Below are 18,943 nucleotides of genomic sequence, written 5' to 3'. Positions count from 1 at the left end.
GATATAATGGTACAGCAGAATAAAAGCCCTGTAGGGATCTCATTTATCTGTTGATGGTATATTGCATTTTATTTGTGAAAGTGGATGCTGGGTATAAAGCAGAGGTCTTCAGCGGGAGAGGGAGTGAGGCTGTTGTGAATCCTATTCTGCTTCATATATATGTATATAAAAAATGGTAATGAAAAATATACAGTCACATATTGACCTCCTTGGCTCCAGGGGCTGTGATCATCCTTCAGTGTTGGAATTTAATGGCAGTGTTTTAATGGTGTCTTTATACTCGCGGGGATTCATATACCTGTAAAACTTACAGCCCTGCTCCCTGATCCATCACTGCTGAGAAGATTGATTTGCCGTACTTGCTGGCAGTGTGCCTGCTGTTCTCTCTCTCCCTCTCTCTTTCTTTATTTCTCCTTCTCGGTTTATGCAAAACCAATCTGATCACTTACATTTTTGCCAGTGTGGATCTAGATTCATAGCAGATCTGCCTGCTGAGCTAGGAAGAAACACAGGACTCCTTTTGTTCCTAAAACACCATGCCTCTTGCCACATTATTTGAGGCTGGTGGGGACTGGCCTGGAACTGACGTTTCTCCTAGCCTGGGGACCTGTGGATCCGCAGCAGACTTTTCCAACGCCTTCATGCCAGTGGGCCTGGTGTGGCACAGATGGCCCGGAGGGAGCCACAGCCACCTTCCCTCTGTGGCCGTAGCCCTCTGGGAGATGTGTTGGCCAGCTGCTTACCTGCACCGTAGCCAAATCCTGCTCCTAGGTGCCCCGATGCTTCCTCCTTAGTGTCAGTCTTTAGTGCGAGCTTTAAGGTTGACTTTAGTACCATGAGTGTAGTTGAGGTCAAAGAATTAGTAGACAGAGCCTCTTACCAGGAGTCAATAGGCTGTTGCTTTGACAAAAACTCACTTGTAAATGTATCTCTCTATATAGCTGTACATAAAAGATATCCTGAAAAATGTTGGATTGAATGAGTCTAATTTACAAGCCCTTTCTCTTCCAGTCTATTATTCACTACAGTAGCATCAGCTGGATAAATCAATAAGCTCTTTCATCAGACTGCCCCTGCTCCAGCAAAGAGCAGCAGTCTGCATCACTATCGATTTCTGTGGGGATAAAAACTGTGGAGCTTTCTCCATCCCTTGTAATTACAGTATTTTACACCCAAAGCTGTAGTTTATGCTTACCACTAACTGTGGCATTTATCGTGCAACTCTGCTGTCACATTTATTCAGACTAATGATCTTGCTAGTACACACATACCCTCCCTTATCCAGTAGTTAGTATGTTTCTGTTAACATGAAAGGATGAACAGTCATTAAACTAGAGAGCCTGCAGAGAGGTAGCAGGCTGAATTGAAGAAGAAAAGTAGCTGCAGCGAAAATTTAGGGCGGTCATTGCTATTTTAAGTTCCCAAATACACAATATTGCCTAGCAGGTCCCATTATAACAATTTTGTAATTCCTGTAATAGCATTAATATGATCTTCTGGAACAAAATATGCTGTAGGTGTAACAAGAATTGGCTGGTTACCACCCACACTAGTTGCATTATTGCCTCCATAGTTGCATTATTTCCCATTTGAAGTACGAGTACTGCGGTAAATACTTCAGTGCAAGGAACACCACTTTTAAAGGCACGCACTGAATCTCACAGGGGATCGCTCTAAACTGAAACACTGCAATTAGCCCTCCACTCACCCTGCCTAATGACTTCCGTGGGCGTTCTGTGTGGGGACTGAGAAAGCAAAGCACTCCACTGCCGGCTCAAACTTCAGCACAAGTAGTTCCCTTCACTAGATCACAAGTACGTTTAAAGCAAAGTACGAGGGGAAGTGTTTGCTGGGCCCAGTCTGGAATGACTGCGAGATCACGTGTGCAGTACCAAACAGATGCTAAAAGTCCCTGGCAGGGCAAATGCTGCTTTGCATTATACGTGAAATGCTGCTGGTAATCAGGAAGAGGTGGACAACCTGTGAAAAGAGTTAGCTGTGTTGCACGGTTATGTTGAAGGCTTTTTACATGAGTTGTGATGCACAGCTGTCCTGCTCAGAGCATGTCACCTGTGTCCTTTCTGTTGAGGATCTGAAGTGACAGTGTTCAGATCTGTATTGGCCCTGTCCTGAATAAGTACAGAAAGTCCGCAGGCGTGAGGTTGGTGCCTGTGCGTGCTGGTAGAGTTGTTGGTCTTTGCTGAAATCACGCTTGTGATGCGCAGGGCTGGTAGAAGCACAGTCAGAGGGAGACAACCAGTGTCCCTTCTTCAGCTCACTCTCAGCTTTAGTAGACCACTGTGGCTTTTCAGAAAAGGCTGGCTAAGTTGTGCTTTCAATTTTTTTCCGAAACACAGGGCTAGCCATCTTACAGCAATGAGGTAATACCAAAGCACGTGTTGTTGCTTGAGGACTATGGATTATATAGTTACATAAATAGTACTGTTGCTCTATGTAGTGAAAACTTTTCACTTTATACATTCTCACCATGTGGAATGCAAATCCATCATTGAATAGGGCCAAAGGAAATTTCCACTTGTGAATCATTGCCAAGTGTCATCAGATCCACTGTGGACTTTTCCTTCATTCCTTTGGATGTAAATAAATGAGCATGAAAAGACTAAGACGTGCTACTATCACTCTAAAGAATGGAAGAAGAGATTCAAAACATCTTCGCCCGTCATTACAGACCACACTCAGGACTAACTCTTGGGTCACTTGGGTTCTCTCCCTGCATGTAGCTTAACTACTTGGAAATTCAAATAGCGGATAAACCACTTGAGAAAGAGGCACCTATGCCATGGTGAAGATGTTATTATCAGACTAGTAATTCCATTCCTTGTTAAAAAAAGGCTGCCTTCTAGTCGAGAGTGAATTGATGTGAAATGATGACAGCAAATCTATATTTGCTGAACGCTTTGAAATCCTCGTCTGAAAGGCAGTATGAAGTTCATAAGGTTCCCTCTTACAATGATAGCGCCTAAGTGAGTGAAAAAGATGCAGTTTGTCATGCTTGTGCATGAAATGGTTAACTGCTGCCCTTTTCAAGTCCCATGCCTGTTTATACACAGATCTGGAGTAGAAAGCAAGATTTAACCTGATACTGACATCTCTTTCTTCCCTAAACATATATATTCTGCACATGCCCTGCTTGTTTAACGTAACATGCCAGAACTTCTGATGGAATAAGCATTCATTTCCCTTTTTGGCTTGTTTTGAAAGCAGGCATTCAGGGAAGAATTAGAGGGCAGAGCAGTTTGATGAGGACCTCTGGTACTCCAGAGCAGATTAGTGTGCAAAGAGCAGGGGAATGTTTTCCAGACTCCAGGAGGTAAGCAAAGCTCTCTCAAGGGAGACTGCAACAGAAGCCTGTGTGTGCAGAGGAATGAAATAAAACCTTTTATTAAGAGCGTGTGGGTCAAGAGAGAACTTCTAATATGTTCAGTCTGTCAGCATAATGATTTAGCCACCTGGCCTGTTTCACTGAGCCCTTGCAGGGGGAGTTTCATTCATTTGAAGAATGCATCTCATCTGTTCCTAGAGGAAGTTTGCTGTAATATTGTTATTTGATATGATGCATTATTCTGTGTTTAACTCAACTGCTATGTAATGATGTAGCAGCCGAGGGAGTTTATGCATACATCTCAGAGTTACGACTCCTCATCTTTATTTTTATTGTAGCGACGTGAGAAATCCCCAGCTGGGAAGTGTCCACACTCTGGTGGGCCCTCTGTAACTGAGAGCTCTTGCATAGAAAACCTGCTGCTCAAAGCTGATAAAAGCACTGAGAGAAAACAGAAGTGCAGAGCCACGAGCAGAACCCAGGACACTGAAATTGCTGTGTCTTCCCCCAGTCAGTTCAGAAAGACCCACCTCTACATTAATTTTAATGAAAGGCAAGTCCTCTAAGACCTCTGGGCTGTTTTGAAAAATCTTAATTAATAACAAAATGTTATAGCCATGCAGAGAGGAGAAGAACCCCAACCTTGTCCATCTATAATTTTCATTCTTCTTAATTCCCTTGAGTGTTTCTGTTATTCTTCCCTTATTCCTCTGCACATAAAAAAAAAAAGTTACTCAGATGAAAGAAAAAGGCAAGCTTATAATAAAGTCTAACTGATACATTAACATCATTGTGGGAAAAAAACCCAACCATACAGTGACAATAATAAGTGTTTATATTTTCCTTACCATGTACAAAGGTGGGTATATTTCATGATTTTCGCTTCCCTGGCAGGGTGTCAGGCAGAACGAGGTTACGTGAGCAGCCCGAGGCTCATCAGGGAGTGAGTGACAGGATCAGAAGTAAAACTCGGTGCTCTCTATTTCTATATCTGTGTTCTACATAAAGGACTAACAAAAACATCGGCAGCGTCCTTAAATGAAAACTCATCTCGGGGAAGGAAGTTTCCACAGTTGGGAAATGAACATTGAGCTGATCAGTTGATTCGGGAGTCTCTGGGATTTTTGAGGTTATAAACCAGGGGAGTACAAGTTACCTTGCCTGTGAGCTTACAGACCTGCTAGAGGTTTCAATACGTGTCACTGAACATCCATGTGGGTAACTCATGCTTTCCGCGAGCCTTTTTTCCAGCAGTCCTAACAGTTTGAATCCCCTCTTCTAGATCCTCTTCCAGCTGTCCCTTCCTTCATCTAGCTGTTTGCCACGTGTCCCCTCTTCAGTGCTGCCCCCCTTCCAGCTCACCCTCTAACCTGTTTGCTCTTGGCCCGCTACAACTGCAAAACGAAGCAAGCCCCAGGAAGTCTATTTAACATTCAGTCATTGCAAACGTGGAATTTGCAAAACCACAATCTAGCAAATTGCGATGCTAGACGTGTTTACTTTTGCTGTCGAACACGCGTAACAAACCCAATGTTAAGGTTCTGTGCTTCTAAGATATTAAAGGCTGACATAAGATTTAGCCAAAAGGTCAAAGTCCTTAACTGTAAAAGATTGCATAATGTCAAAATTGCCTATTCTAATCCACATCAAATTTTAGCAACAAGTTATCCGACTCTTCCATCTTCCCCCACCCCCATATAGATGACATGCATGTTTAAACTCAGGCAAGACCTTTCTAACAATGTTAACAAAATGTCAGGAATCTAATTTAAAATGAAAACATAGTTGCAATCTTAATTATAGAATATCATAAACTCCTGTTCAAGGACAGAACAAGAGAGACTCCCCATTTAACCTGCCCGCTCAGGAAAGATCTGAGATAATACCCAAGTAAATAATCAGTCACAAAACCTCAAGCTCCCTGTTTATTAGCCCACCCTGAACATGCCAATAATTAGTCCTTTAGAAGGAAAATAAATTACTGTGCATTATCTCTGGGATGCCTGATAGCATATCTGACCTTCAGCATCATTACTGCAGACATGAAGGTCTTTCTTTAGAAAAGCAAATATAGGAAGAAGCTGGGCACATTCTGTCTGAGAGTTTTTTGCAGCTCCAGGGACTTTGTTTGTGGTTTGGTTGGGGTTTTTTTTTTTCATTTTTAACCACCACAAATAAGGTAGAAGATCTCCCATCTCCTTGTTTATGTGCTAGAGTTCCTGGGAAATAGCAGGGGAGAGAAACAATTAACAGCAATTACAATTCAAAGATTATTGTTAATATTTCTCCTGTGGTAAATCTGCGTTAGCAACATGTTAAGTGAACCTTACCACTAAACAGTCAGAATACAGGGTTTACTCTAAGGTTGCACTTGTACCGTTAAATCTGTCCCCTTGTAGAAAAGGAAGTACTGGAAGCTTGTGCAGTCGCAGTCTCTGGACAGCGGGACCTGCATGGAGCAATTCAAGACTCCGGGATGTCAAATTAAGTCTCCTAAATTCCTTCTCCTAATGTGAGAATATGTGACTGCTTGTCCGTCATAGGGAAACCTATAACATTGCAATGCATCTGAATTAAGATTTTTGAAAGCTCTTCGAAGTTTCTTTTGAAAGTTTTGTGCCTTTGCACACTGTATTTATCATCTTGATTTTGCTTTAAAAATAATGAAGAAACTCAGCAAGCTGGTGATGGCTGTAGAATTGCTGAGAAGTAAACTAGGTAAGGCAAAAGGAGGCATAAGGCGGAAGCAGGACTAGTAATGCTAGGTCACTGCTGTGGTCGTGGCACTGCAAGCGCTGCAGGGGCAAGTGCCTTTCTTCTTTACCTTAGAAATGGCTCTTTATAATGGAATTCAGAATTGCTGGATGTCTCTTCCGAGGAGTGCAGAGTTTTACAAAATCTGAAATTGGGCTGACTTTGAACCACGAATGGCATTTTACAGAAAAAGGGAGACAAGTTCAATTTCTAGACCCTGGCATTTGGAAACAGCAGTATATACTTTTTCTTTACCTGTTGAGATCCATTGAACTCAAAAATCAACCAAACCAAACCAAATTTAATAAAAATAATAATTAGGGTTCTTAGCCCAACTTGACTCGAACTTTTCAGGATAATTTCCGAGACTGATTATAGAAAATTTCAGCCAAACCCAAAGATTTTAAAGAAAATTCTGAGCCACTGGAGCTGGGGAAAGAGGAAGATAACTGAATTAATGCTGAAAAAAGACCTCATCATGGGAATTAAGAACAGAGCAATTGAGTGCATATTGTTTGGGACTGCTGTGGGAAAAATTACTAGCTTGCTGGCTTTGAATTACTAAATACTGGAACTCATCTGACATGTCTGTATCGCAGAGAAACAAAGGGTTGTTCCAGTAAACTCTCATGTCACAATGTATGCACCCCATACGTACTTTAAATCATCTGAGAACTGCTTCCTTCACATTTTAGGCATTGACACGTGAGAATTAGTCTCTGTTCATCTGTCCATCATAGCTCTGTGGTTAAGAGCCTGTTGCCAGCAAGAGCTTATTCCTACTTCAGTATTGCTGCACTGGATAAATCCTTCAAAGGAGAGAAAGCAAGCCAGCAGTTGAATGCGTGCCCTCTTCTTTTCTTACAGGCAATTTAAGGGCATTGACTTTGGAGCCAAAAAGGGGAAAAGTGCTGTTCCAACATATTATGTTCAACCTGTTGAGTTCATTGCAACAGGATGTTATTGAGACATGTCGTGTGGCTAGGCTTTCAAAAGGGCCCCATAATTACGTGACCTTAGCTCCTTTTGAAACTGCTGCATAGAAGGTAGAGAGTGTTTATAGATTAGAAGCAAGTGGTGCCAGATTAAAATACGACGCGTTAAAGAAACAAGCAGTTGCAGTGTGCTTTATGCAGTCTTCACTTTATAAATGAAAGTGAATGTCTCCAACTCTCACTGACCTTGATACAGTCTCAAAATACGTATCATTAACCGTGACCTCAGCAGCTAATGGTATAAAGCAATTTCCTTGCAGGATAATTGTAAATATTTTTGTAAATATGACCCAAACTGTATAAGCCCTAGTGAATAAGTGCTCAGAAAGATCACCTTCAGCTACTCTGCCATCTTACCTAGTTACTGGGAAGAGAGAGAGTAGCTGGGGAAAACACAGATGGAGAACTGGGAATTTTTCTTTCTCTGTTATGCGAGTATTTTATTTTCTGCAAGCAACAGAGTAAAATATTTTCATAATCTGATCAATTCACTCTAAAATTGATATCCATTAATACAAATTCAGCATGACTAGAAAGCTAGCAAAAATCTATTAAGGACAAAAAAGGGAGCCAGTTACAAAGTTCCCTCTGCATGAATCCGTAACCTAGTGCTTTGTATCACAGGGATAAAAGTTGTCTTTAAAATATGCCAGTTCACAGGCCAAGGCAGTATATTCCCAGGGCTTTCTAGGTAAAATCAAACACAGGATTTTAGGTCATGATCCTAAGTTCCCAGTCTGAGCACTGTGTGTGTGTGTGTGTGTACACATGCACATGAATATGCTGGCAGGTAGATTCTTCCCCAGTGGAAAAAAGAGAGCTTAGAAAAGTTGTTTTGGTGACTATTTGGTGACACTCTTCTCAATTTCCATCTCCAGGGAGTCAGTGCCATAATCTCTGCACAGTTATCTTTTGTAGGTCTGAGAGTCTTCCATTCCCAAATGCTTCATTTTTCCCCAACTCGGCAGAAGGTTTATCTGCTCCTCCCAAGGAATGTAGCAGCAGATGAATTCATGCTGTAAAAAAGGTCATCCTGCCTATTTGTCAAAGCTAACGCCTGAAGGCCATTCAGCCACAGAAACCCACCGTTGAGTTTCCTGTGGTCTCTGGCACAAATGTATTTCCAGAAGGTCAGAGCAAAGCATGTGAGACCAGAATGCTCAGGCTGGACTTCCAGCGTTTGAGGATCATCTGCCTTCACTAACTGCACCAAACTAATTAAATGAGCTTCAAAATCTATTTAGTTAAATGGACACAATTCCCCAAATCAGTACAAGTGTGACTGATGTGACTGTGATCAATTCAGTTAAAATGCATTGGTAAAAAGCCTGCTGAAGTCTTTTCTATATACCAACGTTGGGCTGGTTTATCTTTCTATCTTTACAATCTGACATTTGTTCACCCTTCTTCACTTTTCCCAGTGTGTTACATCATTATAAAGGTGCTTAAATTGCTCTTCACATGCTTTATAGAAAAAGAATAGGCAATGCCTACATAACGCACCTTTATAATGATACATCTGCATTGGTACAAAGAATTTGTGTCAGTGTAATTACTTTTGTTAAAAAAAGCCCATCTTTAACACTTAATAGAAACACTTCCACAGGGACAAAAAATGTATTTACAAGCCCAAAGTTGAATATAAAGTAGAATGCATGGAGAAACATCAACTTAATTAAAGACTTTTTAGTGAATGCATTTACCATGCAATTACAGTGGTGCAATTTCTGTGTGTTAACCCAAGCCTCCCACTGATTCTCCGGGTATGACATAGGGTGAGGTACTTGTAAAATGAGGGAAATAAATACCCACTTTTGGTAAGCCTCTGAGAGCCTCAAACAGAAGGGGCTAAAGTATGATTATTACTATTTTACTCATCCAGCAGTAAGTTACACAACAAAACATCAAAAGCCCCTTTGAAACTGTACTTTTCCTAACAAGCTGTAGGAAGAAGCTTAAATTACTTTTCTCAAAGCAAGTAGCTCACTGTGAAACCAGCTGCTCCGAGTGTGAGTCAGCAGCCTCAGCAGCCTTCCCAGAGTCAAACCCACCAGCACCTTTCTAAATTCACCCTCGTTAAAAATTTTGATGATCGTGGTAGAAGTCCCTCAGGTACTTGCCAAAGCAGCACTGTTGATACAAGGAGGGGGAAAAAAAGAAAACCAACACAAGAAAAAGATCTCTTTTCACTGCAGTTACTTTGAAGAGAGGAGGGAAGTCATTCTTCATTATTTCAGTTACTAATCCCAGCAGGTTTGCATCATTATCTGATGAAAATGTCCTTTCTCATTGTTTGAAGGGGTAGTCAGAGGGACCAGTGTGAAAGCCAACTTTCTAAAGCAATACCTGTGCTCTTGTGCTGGCCGCATGGCAATAACCCTACCTCCTGCCCAGCCACCACCACCAGCACATGGCCGCAAGCCTTCCCTTACCGCTGCCACTGCAGTGCCCGCTCCCTTTTGGAAGAGCACTTTCACAACAAAGAAGTGTTGAAAAGTAGTTTTATTCTAAAAAGTCCTGCCCAAATGGCAGAAGGCGTCTGTAGTTGCCATGTTTGAGTGATCTCCGACAAACGTGCTTAATTTGCAAGTGCAAATGGAGCTGGTGTTTGACCACTGGACGGCTGGGGTTGCCAGCGTGGCTGGGATACTGACAATCAACCCAAGGTAAGGTCTGTGCTAGCTTCAGCCAGGGAAGCCTGCCCACATATGGGGAGCAAACAGGGTCGTGTGACCACCACAGCATAGCTCGTGTAGTGCTGTCACCTCAACAAGGACTTTACATCCAGCACGAGTGGCCACCTGTCCATCTACAGCCAGGTTGGTCAGCTGTTACTCTTGGCCCTCAGCAAAAAATTGTTTTTCAGGCTGAAAATGTGTCCTCGCAGACACTTGTGCAAGCCAGGCTATGTTTGCATGGAAACAGTTTTCTGGAGTTGGGTGCTTGGTTCAGTTCAGAGCACACACGGGAGACAAAAATCAAGCTCACTTTACTAAGCACGTTGGTTTGCGAGGCTAATGGAAGCAGCACAGAGTATCCTCGCCTCATCCTCCCGTTTCAATAGACGTGCCTTTGGATACATACACAAACAATTTTTCTTGAAGAAATTGGTGTCGCTCTTATGTAGCTGCAAGGATGCTCTCCACGGTTATCGGTCAGAGAATCTATGCAAACTTGTGTAAGATGCAAATAAGTATTTGTGACAAACAGGGTCTGTGAAGAGGTTGCAATGAGGTAAATTTATTCTAGAGTATTTGAGGACCACACTTGTTTATTTTGCTGAAAAGACTTGAAATTAGATTTCCATTTTCCCGGGAGGAGAGAATGCTTTCAACAACATCACAGCTAATCCAGTCCTGTGTGCCCGTTGCATGGCAGTTGCTACATCACTTCAGATGTGGCAGGAACAGCGCACAACCTTGAATGCAAAACTTGCCAGCTGAAATGCAACGTAGGGAGAGATCCGGCTCTGCGCGGGTGAGCTCGAGCTCCGTGGGTGATGCAGAGACGGGACACTCGTGTTGTCCCGTGCTGGCTCCCCCAAGAACATGCTGGGGCACATGAAGTGCAGCGAGACATCCTCAGCTTTCCTAGTGGAACTGAGTATGAGGCAAAAAGGCATATGGAGATGCAACCAGCTTAAATTCCACCTTGTCCTTGTGCCTCATATTTCCTGCTGGCTGCCTCTTGGTCTCCAGAGACATCTTGCCAAAGGAAATATTGGGCATAAGGCTATAGCTGAAATTGAGGTTGACTAAATATGGGCCTCTGCATTCATCTGGGGAGTAAGTGGGGAGTAACTAGGGTACTGTAAATTCATGCCCAGACTTGCTGAGCACTCACTCAAGCCCCCAGAAGTTGCTTGCCTGACTTTTTATGGCCAATATCTGGAGAACACTAGTAGAAGTAGGAAGCAGTTATTAGAAAAGATTGAGTATGCGTGTTGAGAGCACACATAGGTGAACTTGCCTCAAAGAACTAAATAAATGAATGTAAGAATATTTCTAGAAGTAATTATAAGGCTGGAATCATTACTGTGAAATAGTTTTAAATAGATATTACAGGCGATACAGTCTGCCCCATGATGCTTCGGGAAAAAAACCATCATCATCATCAAACAGCAGCTCTTCTTGCTGTGATGTTGTGGGTTGACCCTGGCTGGAGGCCAGGTGCCCACCAAAGCTGCTCTGTCACTGCCCTCAGCTACACAGGGGAGAGAAAATATGATGAAAGGCTCGTGGGTCAAGATAAGGACAGGGAGATCACTCACCAATTACTATCGTGGGAAAGCTGACTGAACTTGGGGAACATTAATTTAATTTATTAACAGTCAGATCAGAGTAGGATATGTAAAGCACAACAGATGCTGAGCACCCAAACTCAGCATTTTTGGGAGCTGGGGATTATCACTCTGGTCTGCCTGTAATGTGGCCCTGTGCATTAGGCAGGAGTGCATTTTCCATTTCGTTTCACCTGCAGGGAGTCCCCGGCTGTGTGAGCTCCTTGCGGTGTGATCCAAGGAGAGAGGGTGAAATTCCCTTCAAAAGCACTGAAGGGAAGGTGATGGAGGAGAGGTACCTTCTGGCTTACACCTACTCTAATCCCATCCCTGACAGCGACTCCCCCTCTTACTTTGGATTTGCCATTTACCTTTGCAGCAGGACGGGACTTGGAGCATTTCACTCGTTTCCCATATGGATGGAAAGCAGCTGGGAGAGGCTTAGCGAGTTCACAGGACTCATGTGCGAACTAAGCACTTCCAGTGTGCCGTGCTGTGGGAGCTGCAGAAAGAAAAGACAAAGGAAATTATCTCTCTTATTTATCCATTCCAAAATACAGCTGTAAATCGCGTTATGATTTTGTCGATATACGGTGCTTGCAAACATTTCAAATAAATAATGTTATGACCCCAAGGGCCTTATTGATTTTGTAATAATTTCGAGGAGAAGCCACTCAGTTTCCCGTTTGCTGACAAATTCTTTGCTCCCTGAGGAATTGCTATTGAACATATATTAAAGACAGGATAAAATAATTCCAGGGAAATACAGAGAGAGAGGGCTTTGTGCATGGACTCTGCTCCACGAATGGGTATTTAACCTCTGACCAGTGACGACAGGTCTCCTTTAGCTCTATTAGATCAACAGCAAGCTACTATAATTAAATAAAAAAACTGTTTAGAGCCTCACCAAACATGTCCTGGGAATTAAAGCATATGGCAGGGATAGGGAAAAAATACTTTCCATATGCTAATGACCCTTGATGTCTGAAATAAATTAGATCCATTAGAGTTTATGCTCAATAAAAGAAAGACTTTAAGCACTCCAAAGTTAGTGACTCGAGACCGATTTTGGCTTAGAAATTCAATCTGCCTGCTTATTAATTCTTAGTAAGGCTCTGGAGGAGACAGGGGATGCAAAATCATAATTCTGTGCTGTATCAGAATTTTAAAGTGCCATCAGTTTCTTTTCCTTTTTTTTTTTAATTAAACCATTTTTCATGCTTCCCTTTTTTGTTCTCCTCATTAATTTGATTTTGTTCCCATTTTTGTTTAATTTCTTTCTTTTTAAGGTTTCATTTATCCTATTTCAACTGAACAGAGAACGCAGAATGAATATGGATTTTCTTGTAAGTTTGATGTTTGATTTTACATTCCTGGATGCTAATTTGATGCTGTTCCTTGGGTCAAGCTTTACAGCTATGCCAGCTCTGTGTGACTAGGCAAAGAGGGACCTATTCGGCAGAGTGAGTGGCACGCTGCTTGCTTGACAGCCGTCACAGTGTTTCGCTGTCGGCGGGTTGACACAGAATGGTAACGGCCCTTATGCATGAGGAAAGTGGGAGAAGATGCTGCCTCAGAGACAGAAACTGGAGAGAACAAACCCTCTTCTCATTAAAATTTCCTTAGCAAATGGAAGAAATGTGGTGGAGGGGTAACTTCTCTTTGGGCTGGAACTCAGCGATCTGCTTCCTGAACTGCTGAGGAAAAAAATGTGATGTTTCGTGGCTGGTACGTTGAAGGTCTGATAGCTAGGAGCTTACAGAGATCGATCAGTCCCTTTCAGCATCTGCCAGCTCTCACCTCCATGGCTGGAGGGCAGCCTGGCTTAAATGGCTAGAAGGCGGGGAGCAAAAAAAAAAAAAAATAATGATTTCACATGTTTCAAACTAATGAAAATGAGGTACTAAAAAAGTCTTGATTTGTTTTTGCACTTTTTTCATTACCCTATCTCTAAAACTGGGATTCTTCACTGTATAGAAGTACATCAAATTTTGATCATAGATTCAGACCTTTTGGAATAAAAATGTCTAGTGGATAATGATTCTAGAGATTAGCCTGAAATTAGTGCTGAAGATACAGCATAAGCAGCTAGTAGAAATATCATAGCCATTTTCTCACAAGATGGCTCTAATAAATCTGGTTTCCTTTTGGTAAATTACCACATTATTTATTGTGCTTGCTTCAGCTTTTATCCAAATACATATGTGTTTCTGAAGTTTAAAAACCCACAGCATGTTTTTTGTTATTAGATGAACCACTAAATACCAATATTATGACACTATGTCACTAAGACATACTATTTTATTTCATAGGGTGAATTTGCTTCATGAGACTAAGTCTACAACATGTGTTATGCTTAGTAGTTCACAGCCTGGGTACTAGATAGATGAACGAGTAGATAGGGAAGGAGTTAGAACGCAAGTTAGAGACAAATCAAAGATCGTTTTCCATCAAAAGGGCATAGACCTGTTATATAGCTTTGGAAATGGATTTTAAATTAACCTATAAAAAAGGTAGTAAATATCTGCAGGAAACGAGAGTAATAAGAATGTGTTTTCTTGAAAGTACCTGTGTGGAGCACATTTCTTCAAGGTTCCTGGCCTCTCTCCCTCTAGCTGCTCCTGACTCAGATGACGTTGCTCTCTACGTCGGGATCGTCATAGCCGTGATCGTGTGCCTGGCTATTTCCGTGGTCGTGGCCCTGTTTGTCTATCGCAAGAACCACCGTGACTTTGAGTCAGATATTATCGACTCCTCAGCGTTAAATGGGGGATTTCAGCCTGTTAACATCAAGGCTGCAAGGCAAGGTTAGTTGTCGTTTCACTCCATGTTGACCAGTTCTGGGAGATGCTATAAGGTCTCTTGGGCTGCATGAATGATATCTGCTGGATGCTTGTTGGCGTTTCATAAAAGGGAGAAAGATTACATCCATTTCTTTCTGATGGTCAAGCGCTCAAGACTCATGTTGGCATTTTTCAGATGTGCGCAAGAGCATAGAGCAATTTAACTTCTGAAGAGAGAGCTTGAATGCGAGAGTGAAACATAGACATTTAGGAAAATACAGGTCCAGATCAAATTTAAATCAAAGGCAAAGCTCTGACAGAAACATCGGAGGCAGAATTCATCAGAGGAGTGATATTACAGTACAATAATTCTATCACATCTTCCTCCCCTTTGTTTCACTAATAGCCTTTTTTACTGTGCCCTGTCTCCACAGGCATAAATAGTAGTTTAAGAAGTACTGTACTTTCAATAGACAATGTAGAAGAAGAAGTTGCGGTAGAACATCATTTAATAATGAGCATTTTTATCACTGGTGCATAACAGCTTGATTATTTCCACACTTCATTGGCCAGAAAAAAAACACTCTAAAAGTAGTGCTGGCTTTTTCAAGATCCATATTTAGGCTGAGGAGTTCCTCTTTTTTCCCCAATATGTGTGCAAGAAGAATAAATCCAAATAAGAGTTAAGATGACAAGAGAGTTGTCATGTGGATGATCAGAAGTGTAATTTTCTTTGCTGGAGATCCTTTTAAAACAAAACTACAAAAAGTGTAATGCAGGTACTAATCCCCCACTGCAGGGAGTCGTGGGCATGATGACTTCATAGGTTTGTTCTGTTTGTTATTTCAGGAATGCTGTCATTAAGCCAATTAGATAAATTGGTTAATGATTGTCACTTAGCGTTTAGGGAGGGGGTATTAGTCTATAAACTAGGCCTACTGAGTAAGGAAAACATCTTGCCCTGGCGCTAAGCACATCATACTGGAAAGCCGAGTGCAATCTGGAAGAATGATCCCAGTGAAAAGTCTTCAGAGCAGAAACATGTTGTAATTTTTTATGACAATTAGATTCCATAGCAACTGGGGCAGTACAAGTCCTGGGAGTTTGCTGGAGTGATGCATGGAAAAGGAGATGAAGGTCAGTCTGCAAGAACTTTGCGTATCTTAACCATTGGTACAAAAGGCAAAAAGCAAAATGCAGAATGCAAACCCAAATTGTTACCCAGAAGAAAGTCATCAGAATAGAGAAGTAATACAGTTCTTCTTTCTTACCTCCAATGCAGACCTCCTGGCAGTGCCACCAGACCTCACTTCTGCTGCAGCCATGTACAGGGGTCCTGTTTATGCCTTGCATGATGTCTCTGATAAAATCCCAATGACCAATTCTCCAATCCTGGACCCACTGCCCAACCTGAAGATCAAGGTTTATAACACCTCCGGCGCAGTCACACCCCAGGATGACCTCTCTGATTTCTCCTCCAAGCTGTCCCCGCAGATTACGCAGTCTCTGCTGGAGAACGAGACCCTGAACATGAAGAACCAGAGCCTTGCTCGGCAAACAGACCCATCGTGCACCGCATTTGGGACCTTCAACTCCTTAGGAGGTCACCTAGTAATTCCCAATTCAGGTAAGTGCTAGCCGTGTTGGCTTAAAGGTGCAGTTATTTTGTAGGTTTAAGTGCAGTTAGCTTCCTTTTATGCAGGAAAAAGCAGGGTCACTCCTGGGACACTGCCTTATCTTTGTTCAGAACAAACAGATGGGTTTTTCCCCCCCATTCAGGTCTACCAAGGTACTTAAATATTCTTTTCCCAATGTCCTGGCCACCTTTTAAACAGAATATCACAGGGCTCTTAGCCACTTTCTGAGACGTGTGAGGCTTCAGAGCTTCCCTGTGTGAAGTGTGATTCAGCATCCTTGACCTTTTTTTTCATGCAGTTCTAGAAAAGAGACTCCAAGCCAGAAAGGCTCAGTCTTGTCATCACACATAAAAAGGACAAATTAATTAAAAAACAAATCAGTTGTTCCACTTCCAATTCATTGCAGACTGTGTGGTATTGAAGTAGGACAGCAGAATACTAATTTTTGGAAGGTTTTTTTTTCCTGCACACATTACATACCCAAGGAAAATAAGGCCCAGGAGTGTCTTTTCCATATTTCTGTCCTCATTATATGTATTGTTGGCTTCTTTTACAGCTAGGAAAGAGAGGGACTGACCATTGAAGTAATTGCAAAGTGCTGCTCAGCCTTTCTCACAGGGTACGAGGCCAGGCTGCTGGGCCCCCTTCAGACCACCCAGGCACCAGGAGGTAGTTTCAGAGCATCCCAGGAGCTCCTGGGCAGCCTTGGGAGAGCTCAGCTCTGGCAGCCGGATTCTTTAGGAGAGCCATACTGCTGTTTGGTTCCTAAATGAAGTGTTGACGTTCAAAGGAAGTTCAGCACCTAGATGTTCCCATGGGTTTGGCATGCTAACGAAGAGCAACATTAACATCTAAAGTAGGGTTGAATCAAATGCGTAAAACACATGGGGGATATGCAGGCTACACAGTGGTCAGGAGTTCCCCTGCCTGGTTTCTCTGGAGCTCTGAGTCCAGGTAGGACCACAGTACATGTGAGACCACAGCTCACAACTACCTGACATGATAGCTCAGGGTTTTACAGCATTTCTGCCTTCCTCCTTTACATGTTGTGGTCAGCTCTTGGCCGTTTTACAGCACAGTGGCCTGACCGAGGAGATAATGCCTACCCTTGTCTCCTGCTCCTTTGCTGAATCTTTTGTTGTTTGTTGATGTTATGGAGAAAGCCAAACGCCTAGGTGGCCCAGGACCTAGGTGGTTTGGTCCTTCCAGGATGCAGCCCCACACTGCCCAGGAAGCAGCCAGAAGTGGTCGGTGAGTGATAGCCCTCCTCTCTGAACAGGAGACAAAAATAGCTATTAACAGGAGGCAAAAATAGCTATTAAGAGCCTGAGTGAAAGCTGAACTACTTAAACAAATGTGGTGCTGGCTGCTGAGCAATGTTGAAAATTCATGCTATACAATCCTGGATTTCACACTTCCTGAGTAGCAGCTGAAGGTAGATATTATTACTCAGGTTTCTTATGCCATCATGGTGCACATTGTCAGCAAAGTCTGTTAGTCACATTTAATTCACATACATTAATAGCAATTTGTAAAGAAAAAAAAAATATTTACTGCCGTAATCCCTTCAAAATGATTAAAATGTTTTGTAAAATGTATCAGTCTGCCTACTGCTACTGTGCATGCCTCTATGCAGCTTCTGGACATTAGTATATCCTCCTAGTGATATGATGAAAGCCCTTCATTTATGCTACACCTGCCCTGTTACAGCTGAGAACATGCACAGGTGAGTCTGTAACAGGCCTGTAAAGAAACAAGTGTCGGAAGGCGTTCATGGAAAATGCTTTCCTAGCTAATCCCTCCCCTTCAAAGCCAGGTATGGGACTGAGCCCCTGTACACCAACACACGGGAGGTCTCCCGTGTAACCAAACCGCGTATGCTCAAGAAAAGAGATAGGGCCATGCAAGGTTTCTATAAAGCCTGTCTTGTGCATATGCATATATGTAAATAATCTGCCTGTAGGTTTGTTTCAGCTCTGTAGTAGTAACGGTATTAAAATCCTTGCCACTGATTCCCAGCTAATCCACATCTGCAAAGACAGCTGGCTGAGACGTGTCCAGCAGAGTGAAATAGCTGGTTCATGTGCCGTGTTTGCCGTGTAACGACAGGACATTTCTGAAATGGCAGTAATGTAAGAACAGTGTTTTGTAATCAAGTGTGCAGCTAATCACCACTGAAAAGGGCACTAAGCATATTTGCCCACTTTTTTTTCAAGGTTGGATACCCAAATTTTGAGCCACTTTACAGGACGAAGCACATTCAAAATACCAAGAAGCCCAATTTTGTCTCCCTGGTAGTCTAATTAGTAGCTGAGTGCGTTAAAAGACAGGATGCCAGCCGCAGAAGCCATCTTTTAGGAAACAACTAGTTCTTGTTGCTTCCTGGGACAGTGCTCCACTGCCTTTCTTTCCCGATTATAATTAAGTAAGAATTGCCTAGGGAGAGATGTCCCGTTACAGCTATTGGAAATTTTAGTCAGAGTCGTTTGTTTTTCCATCATTTCACAAGGTAAGCAGCAGCATAACCATCTGTCTGCTCTTTAAATAAAATCAAAGGGAAGAAAATCATCTTCTCCAGTCCTGTACTTCAGTGCCAACGCACAAGGGGAATAAGAAACAGACCGGCTGACCGCTGGAGACACCAGGGTTGCAGTAAATACTTTTTCTCAAGAGTTGCTGAGGTCATGTAGAGTTGGCTGGTGAGGTTGGGTTGAAATCTGGCATCGCAGGCTTCATCTTCTGCCTCTCCTGTCCCCTTCACCTGCCCACTTGCCTTTTTTTTTTTTCTCCATTTTATCTTTTGTGTCTCTTCTGTTCTGCAGGAGTAAGCTTGCTGATCCCAGCGCGGGGCCGTTCCACAAGGGAGAGTCTAGAAATGTATGTGACAGTTCACAGGAAGGAGAACATGAGGTAAAAGACTGCCTTTATTTGCGTGTGCATTAACGGAGGGGAAAATGTAGTAACTAAAGACCTGTGGTAATAAGCTTATGCAAAGTCAACTGCATTGAAGCTAAAATGCTGACTTGGAGCTAAATGCGAGCAAAGCCAAGGAAAAGCTTTGCCACAAAACCAGCTCAGACTTTTGCTTTTAACCAACAGTATTGCACTCTGCAGCAAGGCCTCAAGCTTGAGGGGTGCTGAATCATAGCCAG

General features: G+C 42.5%; 1 protein-coding gene across 1 annotated transcript in view; it reads left to right on the top strand.

Annotated features, from left to right (window-relative positions):
• Nucleotides 1–18,701, top strand: part of LOC129200461 (netrin receptor UNC5C-like) — a gene marked incomplete at its 3' end in the record, with an annotated part of 36,475 nt that extends 17,774 nt beyond the window's left edge. Inside the window, exons 6-9 of the mRNA XM_054811797.1 lie at nt 12,661–12,717; nt 13,987–14,178; nt 15,437–15,781; nt 18,614–18,701. Coding sequence (XP_054667772.1) covers nt 12,661–12,717; nt 13,987–14,178; nt 15,437–15,781; nt 18,614–18,701 — 682 coding nt within the window. The remainder of the gene's footprint in view (nt 1–12,660; nt 12,718–13,986; nt 14,179–15,436; nt 15,782–18,613) is intronic.
• Nucleotides 18,702–18,943: the final 242 nt, after the last annotated feature.

The sequence above is a fragment of the Grus americana genome, unplaced genomic scaffold (genome assembly GCF_028858705.1).
Source record: "Grus americana isolate bGruAme1 unplaced genomic scaffold, bGruAme1.mat scaffold_159, whole genome shotgun sequence".
NCBI classification, from domain to species: Eukaryota; Metazoa; Chordata; class Aves; order Gruiformes; family Gruidae; genus Grus; species Grus americana.
Note: the sequence above shows the minus strand (reverse complement) of the source record. Positions and strands in the feature narration are given on the sequence as shown.